General features: G+C 41.0%; 1 protein-coding gene across 1 annotated transcript; it reads left to right on the top strand.

Moving 5' to 3' along the window:
• Positions 1-2,170: 2,170 nt before the first annotated feature.
• On the top strand, positions 2,171-12,786 carry nmnat3 (nicotinamide nucleotide adenylyltransferase 3). Its single transcript, XM_082513763.1, has 5 exons — positions 2,171-2,247; positions 5,239-5,384; positions 7,576-7,759; positions 9,700-9,761; positions 12,087-12,786. The coding sequence occupies exons 2-5, from the start codon at positions 5,273-5,275 to the stop codon at positions 12,500-12,502; spliced, it is 774 nt and encodes a 257-aa protein (XP_082369889.1). The 5' UTR covers positions 2,171-2,247; positions 5,239-5,272; the 3' UTR covers positions 12,503-12,786.
• The last annotated feature ends 306 nt before the right edge of the window (positions 12,787-13,092 follow it).

The raw sequence follows: 13,092 nt of genomic DNA, 5'->3' as shown, positions 1-13,092 counted from the left end.
CGCGCGACAGATAGTCGGCAGGTCGAGAGACAGTCAGTGTTAATGTAAGCACAAAGAGGGAGAGAGAGGCTGGCGTTTAAATAGCGTCAACGCACCAACACTTCCGGGAGTTTCTTTTCAAAATAGAATAAAGCAACCGACTGTAAAGGTTGAAGCATTTCAAATACTACAACAGCATTGTAATTACATGGAGTAGAAATTCTTTTTTAGACAACATTTCCTTTATTGCACGGATCTAAAAATAGATTTGCGAAAATTTTGAAAAATTGCACGCTTTTATGTTGAAAAAAAAAACCCAGTTTGGCTTTTATTTGACAAACTTGACAAAACAAAATGTTTCTCAGAGAGAAGGAGCAGGAGATGTGAAGGGAGGGATGCAGGGAGGATCTGTCTGAGAAGAGTGTCAATGTGTTAGTATTTTAGTGTCAAGACGGGGTGAGGATTGATAATGAAACCCCTGGAGCAATCTGCCAGTGACTAATGCAATGTAAATGTAACATCATGTTTCCAGGCTCACTGGAGTGTCAGTTGCCACACCTTGCTGCTGACCATTTAAGTGTTTAGATTAGTGAGCAACCACGAGCATCTTTGAGTGAGGTCATTAGCAGTTACCCTCCCTTAATCATCTCAGTTATCTTAGATATGCTACATCTGGGAAATGTATGTTAATTAAGAAGTAAAGTGCATTTTCTTAGAGCTATAATCGAATGAAGCAGCTGCCACAGTGAGATGTTTTTCCAGCTGTATCCTCCTAACAAGAGCCTCTGAAGAGCACAGCTATACTCCCCCTCACAGATTTGAGTCTTTCACTTTCCACCCCGTGGCAGAATCACTGGTTTTCTGCGAGGACCACATGTTCTTCAATTACACCCCCCCCCCCCCCCCCCCCCCCACACACACACACACACACACACATATATTCCTGCTTCCTCTTCTGCTGGGTGTGGGTGTGTGTTCTGGGGATTAGAGGGAGCAAGAGAGAGAAGGCAGACCTCAGGAGAGTTAAGAGGATAACAAAGACAGAAAACACACGCATACAAGTCCAAGAAGGGCCACATTTACATGCACATGCGATTACTTACACACACATGCTCCTGACTGGCTGTTTCCATGGCTAATGGGAGCTAAGTCACAGCGGAGCAGTGACAAGGGGAAAGATGGTGTGCAGGCTGTCTTTCTAATTGCAGTGAAGCCATCAGGTCAGCAATTATTTAGTATAGGGAAAGGGAGAAAATCACTGTGGCATCACTAAAAGACTGCTTCTTGTGTTATTGACAAATACTCATTTTAATCTTAATGTTTCAAACAAAGTAGGTTGGATTAATTTCCTTTTTTCCCGTTTATGAGCAGTCATGGCATAATCTAGCAGTGATAAACTGTTCAATAGTTTATCAACAGTTTATCACTGCTAGATTATTCATGTAACTGAAAGAAAACAGTTTCATTCATTAGGGGACTGGATTCTCACTGCGATATCTTAATTTTTACCTCAAACAGCAATAAATATAAGATCAGTGATAACTTCCATCCATTTGTGTGAACACGAACACATCTGAAAGCCTCCATTGTTGGTTTTAACTGACACACACTGCTCCCTATATGAAACTGGTGCAGTTGTCCCCACAGGAAAGGGCTTGCTCTATTTTTATAGTGATATATAACAATGGCTCGCTAAATGCCATGTCACTTCTTTGAAAGCTTGCATTCTTTTAAAGTTATTCTCGTACCTCCGCTACAAAGCAGAGTTATTGGAAAAGGGATTTGTGGCCATTTTTGTAATCAGTTGCAGGTTGCTCTACAGACAGTCAGTTAGTGTTGTACAGTGCTCTCCCCTTTCATCTGACAAGCAGTTTACAACAATAGAATGAAAGGTTACCTGGAGCTCATAGGTGTTTGATGCTGCACTGCTGTAAAGGTCAGCTTCTAATTGTAAGGTGTTCTGGGAAGATGCCGTCATTGCCCACAGATGCAGCAGCACTGAGCGCAAAAAAAGTAACACTGCTCTTTAATGTGCATCTAATAAATGAAAAGGCACCGTTATTACGTTTAATTACAAAGACTTGTTAACAACTTGCACGTACTTCAGTACCACGGAGAGCTCCGTCGCTGTAACCTTCATCCACCAGGGGTCGCACTTCAGCCAGGTTTTATCTGCGGAACCTTCAAACAAGCGCCTCTCCAAACACGGGAAGGGGGGAGTGGTATCAGTGTGACACACTCGCCAAATGTCAACAATGTGAAAAGAAGGTAATGAAACGAACTATCGCTACTGCCTTTAATCACTGTGTGGATTGTATCACGCCTGCTTGACTGTGCTCTGTTTTAACTGATTAATCGCGTTACGCCTGGTTTATTAGTCCGCTAAGCTGGCGACTGTTAGCTGCCTGCTCAATGTCAAGGTGGACTGTCACAGCTTCCTCAAATGTTGATGGCGTTTTGACTTACTTCATTAACTTCATTATGTTACAATCTATGACATATACGTTATTCTGCCTTAAAAACATCATTAGAAACTTAGATTTAAAAAGGGGCGTATTTTGCCTTGCCAGTAGATGTGAGTTGTAGAGTATTCACAGAAAAACACACTTTAGGGTTGGAGTGAGCGTGTGAGATCCTGCTTGCATAACTTTATTTAAGGTTGATATTGTAGAAATGCGTGCAAGTGTACTAACTGTGAAAATGAATTTGCCAGATGACCTAGAAGAGTCTGATTACTCTGTCAGAGTGAGGCAGGGTGTAGTAAGTGTCCACATCCAAACTAAAAGCTTTCTGCAAAGAGGAAGTTGTTTCAAAAGCTTCTTTTTCTTTCAACATGGTTGTTGTTCATACGCAAAATTACAATTACTGGTTAAATACATCAATTTATATGGTGCACGTTTAACTAAACGTATCTAAACAAGCTAAACAATCCCTGACATGTCTTAATATAAGCGCAGTAAGGAGAGAACATTTAGAAGAATTGAACATGATTTAGTGAAATAGAGAAATAATTTTGTTTCGCCATTAATTTGCAATTAGAATCAGGTGACCCAGCATGGCAGAAAATAATCCTAGCAGGACACGATTTAGGATAGGACACACCGGATGTGTAGATGCTGGTTGTGGTGAAGATGAGGATGAAGGCTTGGCTGAGTGTCTGAGTGACTTGGGTGAGGTGAGGATGGGTATGAGGTAGGTCGCGTGGAAGTGATGTAAAGAATAGAAGAGCAGCCGAGCACCTAGGAAAGCAGGCAGATGAGTGATTACGGAGCTCATTGCACAGGCTGTACTGTAGTTATAAAATATAAAGTTTATATTATTTTACAGAAAAAAATGTTTGTTTTTTAAACCATCGACACACTATTTTAAAAACAGGCATTTGTATAGTAGATAGTGGAAAAATAAAACACAGGATGTGCCTCAACCTCCTGTGTTTGCATTTTGTATCCCCTACTGCCTCATTTGGCGTCCTCATTGGTGCCCTCCTGGGTACACACAGACCACAGAAGAGGAGAGTGAGAAGAGCAGATGAAGCTAAGACTTTTCTTGGAAGTGAGGGACTGGCTGATAAGTGACGTTGAGCATTTCTGGTTACCTGTGTTTAGCGAGTTTCCATGGAGAGGAATTTTTCTTCTATGTCCCTGCTTGGATACGCAGCGCCTGAGACCGTACTACCTCAGGAGGATTCATCCAGACTGCTGCTGTTTGGCCTTTTCTGGTTTGCACTGAACTGGAGATTGTTATTCATGGATTTATTTGGATTACTGTAATTCATTGTTCACTTGTACTCAAGTCACACTGTTGCTGAACAGCTGTACTGTACCCCATTAAATTCAGAGTATATTTTAAGATTCTGGTTCTGACTTTTAGAGCTCTTCCTGGACAAGCACCAGCTCGCATCAGTAAACATTTACACCCATTCATCCCCAGTGGGTCCCTGAGGTCATGTGATTAGGGCCTAGTTGTTGTGCATCATACAAGGCTGAAAACTAAATGAGATGGAGATTTTGCTACAGTGGCCCCCTAGACAATGGAAATCTTTCCCTCTGACCTGATCTATGGACTCAGTGATCGCCTTCAAGAAACTACTAAAAACTCATCTTTTTAGACTTGCTTTTTTATTTTTATGTATTTTTTTGATCTTTGATCTTTGTCGCAAAAGATGATACAGATAATACATTCTACTGACTTGCTTACTAAAAGTAAAAAATCCACACTCTACTTCACATCTTCAAGCCGTCCTGTGAACAGCTGCTGGAGGCTTTGGCCACCGGGCCTTATGTTTGAAATCTCTGGGCTCAGGAAATCTGTGATTCTAAATTAGGTGTAGATGTGAATGTGAGCGTATCCCTGAAACAAACTGGCAGCCTGTCGAGGCTCCAACCCAACGCTGAATTGGGTAAGCAAAAAAAACAAAAAAAGGATTTTAGTGTTATCACTGACGGTGCGTTTTTGTGTAGGCACAGATAGAGTGGTGCATACCTTTGTGGTATCAGGCAAGCCCAAAATCCAGAAGGATTGCTATTTGCTTCTATGCTGCCAACAACTGTGGCCAGAGGCATTTTGTTGTCTTTGTACATTCATCCTACTCATGTAAGCGCTTCAAACACTCAATCAAGGATAGAGTCATTACTCTTTTCATTGTCAAAGGTTGAGTTCAGTATGACCTCATAAAACCATTTTTTGACCTTTTACTTAAGAATTAATTTCCTAATTATGAGCAATTTCACACAGATGCCTATTAGAATGAAATCCCAAACTAATAACATTTTAGATCTAAATGTTGAGATAAACTACTCACTGAACTTTGGTCAAGAAAGTTAATTTAAAGTGAAATAAATGTTGGCTGGATTCCTGGCAGAGTGAGTGGTGAGTTGGCTGAGCAGTGGCTGGTGTTAATTTCCCTTTGGGCTCTTTACACACACAAACACGGACAGTAAAACAAAACTGCACTGTAGCTGTTTACTTCGTCCGGTGCTCAGCCTCAGAAAAACACCGCATCCTTTATTCTTTTCGGTGTTTCTGGAAGTGGATTTGGTGTCCCATTGACAAATTGTTAGAAGATCGGAACCTGAGTTTATTTTTTTCTTCTCTGGGGTTAGACTGTGCTCATCTGTGTGTGTGGTGTTAATCTCTTTTTATATTACATGCAGAGGTTTCCAGAAGAGGACTGTTTCTCATTGCTGTCTTCCTTGAATCTCGTCGTCTTCTGTCCCATCACGTGACTCTGGCTAATACTCTGTTTCACTTTCCTCTAAGGTTCTTTGACTGCGGTGTGAGAGGTTAAACCAAGATGGCCGCCCGCCGTGTCCCACTAGTCTTGTTAGCCTGCGGCTCGTTTAATCCAATCACCAACCAGCACATGAGGCTGTTCGAGCTGGCCAGAGACCACATGCACAGCACAGGTCAGATACAGACAACGCTACATCCCCGTATCATTTGTGTATCGCTGTATCGTTTGACTTTAAAGAAAACCAGCCTCTGTAAGATCTCCTCCATAAAGCCCACTGATTAATAGACTTTGTAGTTACAACTAATCAAGCAATGAGTAATAGTTATCCAGCCTCTCTGAAGGACTTTCAAAGTTTTTCTTTGGACACTGACTGCTTTTTCACTCACTCAGTCCAGTCCCTGTACCTGCCCAATTTCAGAGGAATGTTTTTTGATTGTTAAACCTCTTCACCCAAGAGCCACCCACTCACGTGCCTTTAGGTACGTTGTTAATAGCCTGTTGCAAAACAGATCATTTGTTTTCATTTTCTTAACTGATTCTACAAAGAATGCCAAATGTAACTGTTAGACAGACCTAAAATACTATGTTTGCAACAAGGTGGTTCCCAAAAGAGCAAGTAGCTGTAAAGTTGGCATATGGTGTGTATGGTGTCCTTAAGAAATATGAGGAAACTGGACAAGTGGAGCCCAGACCCACACATGTCAGGCCTAAAAACTACAGCAGATGAACAGTATCTGAAAATCGTGTCCTTAAGGAATAAGTATAGCAGGACCTGAGAGATGCACCTGACCCTTCAGTTGATCCATCTACTGTTCATGATAAAGCCCCATCAGAAATGGTCTCAGCAGAAGGGTGACTGTCAAAAAGTAAAAATTGATGGAATTATAAACATCTGGATAGCGTCTAATTGGCGACCGCTTTGTTTCTTTTTCCCAAAAATCACCGGCAAATCAGTAAAAGCATACCTGCATAGAGAAACACGTTGGAACACTATCAGTCATGGATTGGCCTCCCCAGAGCCCGGACCTCAACGTTACTGAAGCAGTGTGGGATCATCTTGACAGAAAACAGAGCAAAAGTCAGTCAGAATCCAAAGAATTGCTTATAGTTCTTCGGGAAACCAGGAGAACTATTCCTGAAGACTGCTTAAAGAAATTGCAAAGAAACCTGCCTAAGAGAGTTCAGGCTGTGTTGAAGAATAAAAGTGTTCATACGAAACATTGACTCTGAAGCTCATCAGACTTGTACCAACTGTTTGTGCCTAATATGCTGCATTTCCATGTATAATCTATGTATTTCAATAAATCCCTGAAACAATTTCCTAGCAAAATATAAAGGAATGAGGGGTGGCTCAAGACTTTTGCACAGTACTATATATATGTGATGTATTACAACCCAACTATGCCACTTTTCAGAGCTCTTTAAACTAGCTCATTGTTTATCACTTGTGGCCTTTAAATCTACTGTTTGATTGAGTGTCGCCCTGTCATTTGTCTTGTTCCTTGCCGCCGTGGCAACCAATCCCTGATAAAACTCCCTACGACCTTTCTAGCGCTAAAGAGCAGACATGCAAACTTTAAGACTAGCTGGAGAAGAGAGAGCTGAATACCTATGTCAAGTTGCCATAAACACAACTCCAAACGAATGCTAATGTGCTCTGTGTCTGCCGCAAGCAAAATTAGGCTCTTTTTTTTTCCAGCAGGCAATGGAGGTCTTTTGCCCCCTAGTGGCCAAAAAAAAAAAATCAATTGCTGCATCTTTTAAGACCCCAGTATGAAGAATCCCATACAATCATACAAACAATGCTAATATATGGCCGTCTCCGTGATTTGGAGGCTCTTGTGTGGAAAACGCTTAGTCACCCTAAGCTTTATGTTCTGATCTGCTCTGCCACACAATCCCAGCTTCAGCAGACACAGCGTCCTTATATAAATTCAGGACATTTACATCGTAAAGATGCTCTGAACACAGTGCAGCATTTCAACATGCAGGAACATTAATGCTCTTACAGTTTTCCCTTCGACCCCCTTACCTATAAGGCATCAGCTGACTAGCTTGAGGTTGACATTCAGAAATCACAGTAGACGTTTTTCCTCCTGTGTCTGATTGTTTCCAACTTTGTCAGCTAAATAAACACACCTTTTTCTAAAATTGATGACATAGTATGATTTGAGACACCTTGTCACGATCACCCACCTTTCTCACTCCGTTATAAAGAGATTAATTGTCTTATTTGTCCTCAAATGTGAGATCTGATGAACCATTAATTGTATCAACGCCACTATCTCTGTTATACATGACAGCTGCATTTCTTTTTTGCTGTCGTGACCCAGTTAAACTCTGTTAATCTTCTCTCCCCTCAGGCCAGTACCAAGTGGTGGGTGGCATTGTGTCCCCAGTGAGTGACAGCTATGGAAAGCAAGGCCTAGTACTGGCTAAGCATCGTGTTGCTATGGCAGAGCTGGCGCTTCAGAGCTCCAACTGGGTCACAGTTGATGAATGGGAGAGCCAGCAGCCAGACTGGACGGAGACAGTGGTCACTATGAGGTATAAACCATCTTTACTGCTGGAGATTAGTTTTAAAATAAAATTTAAAAAAATCTTGCGATATTGTGCAAGAAAGTGAATGGTTGAAACAGTTTTTCTTTCTCTTTCCTGTCACCCTTTATGAACACACCTCACAGACAATTACATGCACAGTCAGTAAGTCCCTGGCAATTCGATGGTTAATCAGAAACATTGAACTGGTTGAAACATTGTGTTGTGTATTTCCAGTCAAATAATATATCTCCTGTCATAATAACTGCATTCTATAGCTAGAGAGTCTCATATCATGTCATATGTATGTTTTTTTTTTTTAATGTGCAAGAAGATCAGATCATCCTAGTCTTACCAGCAGAGTTCGCAGGGATCCACTGTCCTTTGCTGCCCCTCTGTGAGCCCTTTATCATGCAAGCTTGTGCTGTTTATGTAAGAGTGCCACCAGGTTTCCTGCCTAATTTATGGTTTTAGTCTCTTGGGGGCTGCTAGACTAGACTGGATCCATATCAGGTCTGTTTTTTTTCATGGGGTGAAATTAGGACCACGGGCTGTTAAATTCATTGGCCAACTGGGAACGGTTTAGTGGCAAAAGGCTGCCTGAGCGATGAATATGTTTGAAGAGAGGTGCTGCACTGAGCGAAAGGATAGGAAAGAGGCCCCACTGAGTATTTGCTCACTCACTAACACACAAGTTAACTGGACAGAATTTTCATATTTATTTGACCCAAGAGAACCATCCATCCATCCATCCATCTGTTCTTTTCTGCTTATCCAATTTAGGATGGGGGAGGGGGGGTGGCGTTAGCCTACCGTAGGTGTGAGCAACTTCTTGACCAGGATTGAGGCTGGTCATCCAAACCAGTTTCATCTTATCTGATGGTGACAGTCCAGATCTTTTCCCAGACTTTGGCAAAGTGCTGTTCCACCTAAATAACTTGTACTTGGGTACAGTTGTTTGAACTGATGCTCTTGAATCTACATTTATGTAGAAATGACTCCTAGAGACCTTCTCAACTTGTGTAAATCTACAACTCTCTTTCATCAATCTTCACTGAATTCATTGGAATTTCCAATTGTTCTGAGTATTGGTTAATCAAATTAGTAAATTAATTAGTTAATCAATAAATCCCATTATGTTTGTAACTAGAAACCAGTTTTAGTCAATTGTGATGACCAACGAGAAGTTAATAGCCCTTGTCAAGTTAATAGACACTGCAAAGCCTTTATTAAATGTATGTATATATTTGAGCCTGTGTGTATAATTTTGACTTTTTGTAGACTAGAGAAAATTCAGAGTTGTGGACCCAGTTCTTGTGTTTTTTAAGTCATTAAAGAAGTATGGTGTACAATCGTTCCACCCTGGTAAAAGAACAGTTCAGAGGAATTATTAAAAGCTCCAAATTACCATGAAATTCATGCCCACAATGAGTGGATAGTAACTTCTGACCACACCTGACACTTATACGCACACGCCCAGTTGTGTCTCATTCTTGCTGTAAGCCATGTTTGCTGATCAAGCCATGAAGTGGACTGTTGTCATGAGTCTGTGAGCAGGCCACGTCACACATTATTCAACGCACACACACACGCACACACTTTTACATACAGAACAACTTTAAGAAGCTTTGAAAACAGTGAAGGTTTTCATCTCTTTTAAAGGCTTTTCTATAAGTCGTGGCTATTTTTCCTTTTTCTAATCACTTCAGTAAAGCTTTATTGACATGTTTAGACTGAACAGTGGATTACCTCAGCACATGCATGAACAGTAAGTTACTGCACAAAGCAGGAATGATGCACTGCACATGATCAAAACAACAGAAAAACTGAGGACAAAGAGGAAATGGTTGGATTCACAAACACAAATGAAAGAAAACTGCATGTATTACCACATAACTGTTTAAAAAACAAAGTATCAGTATCTTTTCTTTTTTTCCTTTGGTTTTCAGGTATCATTACAGGCGTATTCTGAAGGAGTATGAGCGGAGCGTGGGAATGCACAACAACTCGAGTAAGAGTCTCTTTTTGTTCAGCTTAGAAACTCTTGACTACAGAGTGTTATCAGGATTTTTAGAGGTATTTATATGATGTTTTTATTATCACAAAACATGCACATTTTAAAGACAGCCGCAGAAAATGAAATCTTGTCCCTTTATGGCTCCTCACTCTACAGTGAAAATAGCATGAGAAAAAGCTGTTTTTATGGGCCAGCATGGCTGCCCAAGTCAAGTATGTGGTACGACTCTTGTTTGTGCTGTTGTTGGTCAGTCAACCAGCTGCAGAGAAGAGCAGGTGCACAGTCGAGGTCTTGGAGGACTGCACAGGAGCGCATCTCAGATCTCTTCCCCCCTCTTTCCGACTGAAATCTTGTGTGTGGACTAACACATTTGTGGGACCATAAAACCAACATAACGTGTTCCCCGTAGGTTGAGCATGCAACCTCTTCAACCTCTGGTAGACTACTTTCAGTTCCAATACATTTGCATGGGTCACCTGGTGGGAGGCAGCCTGTTCTCCAGACAGTGAGGTCCCATTTGGACTAAGTGTTGTCACTCTCAGACAGACAGTCAAGCATTTGCATATAATTACCACGTAATTTAGTCTACATCAATGAGTACGACTTGTCTGCAACACTCTTCGCAATAGGGGACTCGATTTGATGGTTGTATTGTGGTTATTTTCCTATGTCATTTTGCAGTTAGATTGCCATCGGGCAGCAACTGGGGAGGGGTTCAGATCGATTAAGTCCTTGCATGTGAGAAAGCTACTATTGCTCCTTCATTCAAGACTTTTCTAAATGAATTTGTGTTTAATTTGATTTTTTGTGTATGCGGATTGGTGATTTTTGGCGATTTATCACAGTTAACTGCCAAATTGTCAAAATAGATTGCATCTAATTGTGAACTTGGGCCCATCCAGTTACAAACGGATAGCAGTCTTATTGCTGTTTTATTGCCGTCTTGACGAACCAAAGTTGCTTTGAAAGATGGCAGTAGACTGTGAGTAGTTGCAGACCTGGTCCTCGTCTTCAGGGCAACCAAGATCACAAGTTCATTGCACCTAACTGCAATAAATCTGGCCATGCTGCATTCTCCCACTACTGTTTTCACTAGTGTTGCTGTAGTATTAATGATTCGTAGACTCTTCCACCGTCAGCTCAAAGTGAAACTTGTAGTATTTTTGAAGAGTGAAACATTCATGTCAGCCCTCTGCGTCAGCTGGGCTTTGTGTTCTTCTGTTAAACAGGAAGATGTTGAATTTTTTATTGTCAGTCTGTTAGTATGCTGACTTTGCTTAGAAATGGAGATAGATGGATGGATGGATGGATGGATGGATGGATGGATGGATGGATGGATGGATGGATAGATAGATAGATAGATAGATAGATAGATAGATAGATAGATAGATAGATAGATCGATCGATCTTATAAATGAAAGCTAGCCAATTAGAATTCTTAGCCCATTTTCATAGATTAACTTTGATTTATAACGGTGCATTTACAGGGATGCCTTCTGGGGTTTACTGCTTTTGCACACCGCTTTATATAAAGATGACACATTTTGTGAGAAACAAAAAATAAAAATGAACACAGAAACTCGTGATATCTAATAGAAAAAAAGCCTGCTGCTTCAGTCTCCTTTTTATTGTAGTTTATCGGGGTTATGTAAACCTTCTAAGTTTTTAATGTGAAAGCTGAATTCCTAGAATAATTAGTCTTGTTATAATTTTCTTAAGCCTCGAGCGATATGAATATCTAAGTTGTGTAATTTGTGGAACAAGTCCGTTTTAGTCATGTTGTGCATTTTATTTGCCCTGTCCAGGCGCAAAATGTTCACTTTCTTTTTCTTTGATATTCACATCACTGGTGCCTTCAATTTTTACATTTTGCTTCCTATTAGTGTGTGGACTCTTCGAGGAGGCAGTTCAGTAAAGTACTTTTTTTTTTCTTTTTTTAAGCTTGGTTGTGGACTAGGCAGTTGGCAGGAACCCACTGAACTCTGTCCCTGTATTCAAAAAGAGGAGCACATGAGGATTGTGTCACTCTTTGCTGTTGTGATTGCTCAGAAAGAGGACTGGCATATCCAGCTGCAGGACAACATGTTACCAATAGTGCTGGAAGATGATTAAAATTGTGTAGATGGATATAAAAACAATGAATTTGGAGGGGTTGAAATAGACCCTTGCATATTTTAAGCCATCTCTGGAGGGAAAATAAACTAAGTTTGTTATATTTGTCACACCGTGTTTTATCGTTGTTTTTGTTTTATCATTAAAAACTGGTTAGAAAGTGTGTAAATAGTCATCTTCTCTGTTTTATTCTGCCACCCCACTCAGATCTGTCTCCCCAGCTGAAGCTTCTGTGTGGTGCAGATTTCCTAGACACCTTCAAGATCCCCGGCTTGTGGCGGGACGACCACGTCGAGGAGCTGGTCGGGCATTTTGGCCTCGTCTGCGTCAGTCGAGGGGAGCTGCAGCCCGAGCGGGCCGTGCACGAGTCGGACCTGCTGTCCTACCGCAGGCACAACATTTTCCACGTGAGGGAGTGGGTGAAGAACGAGACGAGCGCCACGGAGGTCCGCCGGGCACTGAGACGGGGTCTGAGTGTGAAGTACTTGCTTCCAGACTCTGTGATAGAATATATTCACCGGCACAACCTTTACACAGAAGACAGCGAGATGAGAAATAAGAGCGCGGTGCTGAGGCCGCTCGTTAAGCAGGCACAAGAGCCGGTAAAGAGTCTAGACGACTGATGGAGCCCTCGAAGGGTGAATTCACTCACAGATGAGTGCTTGTCTTCAGGGAATGGAAGCTCTGTTGGCCTAAGTGTGTTTTCCAGGCATCACTTTAACTTTTTTTCTTTTTTTTAGTAAGAAGCATCCAAACACAGACATGGTGTTTTCAGAAGTGATGCAAATACTGAGCCACATCTTCATCCTACATTTTTTCCTAGAGATTTTTCACCATTCAGTGTTTTTACTCATTGGACTTGATGGCAGTTCTATTCATTCAAATAAATATTTTTTGTATTCCCTCATGACTATTTTATTTTTCTATGCTTTCGTCAGCCCAAGTCCCACAAACACACACGCGACAAAAAAAGGCTGTAAAATGACTGCTGGGGTTTTTATTTATTTAAAACATTTAAAAAGACTTTTATATTGAAGTCTTATTTCCCATCTATGTGCCAGATATTTATATAGTTCACAAACATTTGTTGACATAGAGACAGATACACTCACTTTAACAAAGAAAGTCAAGACAATTCAATTATATGAAAAAAAAAATTTTTTTTAAACGCAAGTTCAGACACAAAAGAAAAGAAATCATGAATAAAGTATGA

This window comes from Aulonocara stuartgranti (genome assembly GCF_965226115.1).
Source record: "Aulonocara stuartgranti genome assembly, chromosome: 18".
Classification (NCBI taxonomy): domain Eukaryota; kingdom Metazoa; phylum Chordata; class Actinopteri; order Cichliformes; family Cichlidae; genus Aulonocara; species Aulonocara stuartgranti.
The sequence above is the reverse complement of the archived record's forward strand: the minus strand, read 5'-3'. Positions and strand labels throughout refer to the sequence as shown.

Coding starts and splice junctions, on each gene's coding strand:
- nmnat3 (XM_082513763.1), top strand. CDS start 5,273: ATGGCCGCCCGCCGTGTCCCACTAGTCTTGTTAGCCTGCGGCTCGTTT. Junction 7,760..9,699: donor GAGACAGTGGTCACTATGAG/GTATAAACCATC, acceptor TTTGGTTTTCAG/GTATCATTACAGGCGTATTC. Junction 9,762..12,086: donor GGGAATGCACAACAACTCGA/GTAAGAGTCTCT, acceptor CACCCCACTCAG/ATCTGTCTCCCCAGCTGAAG.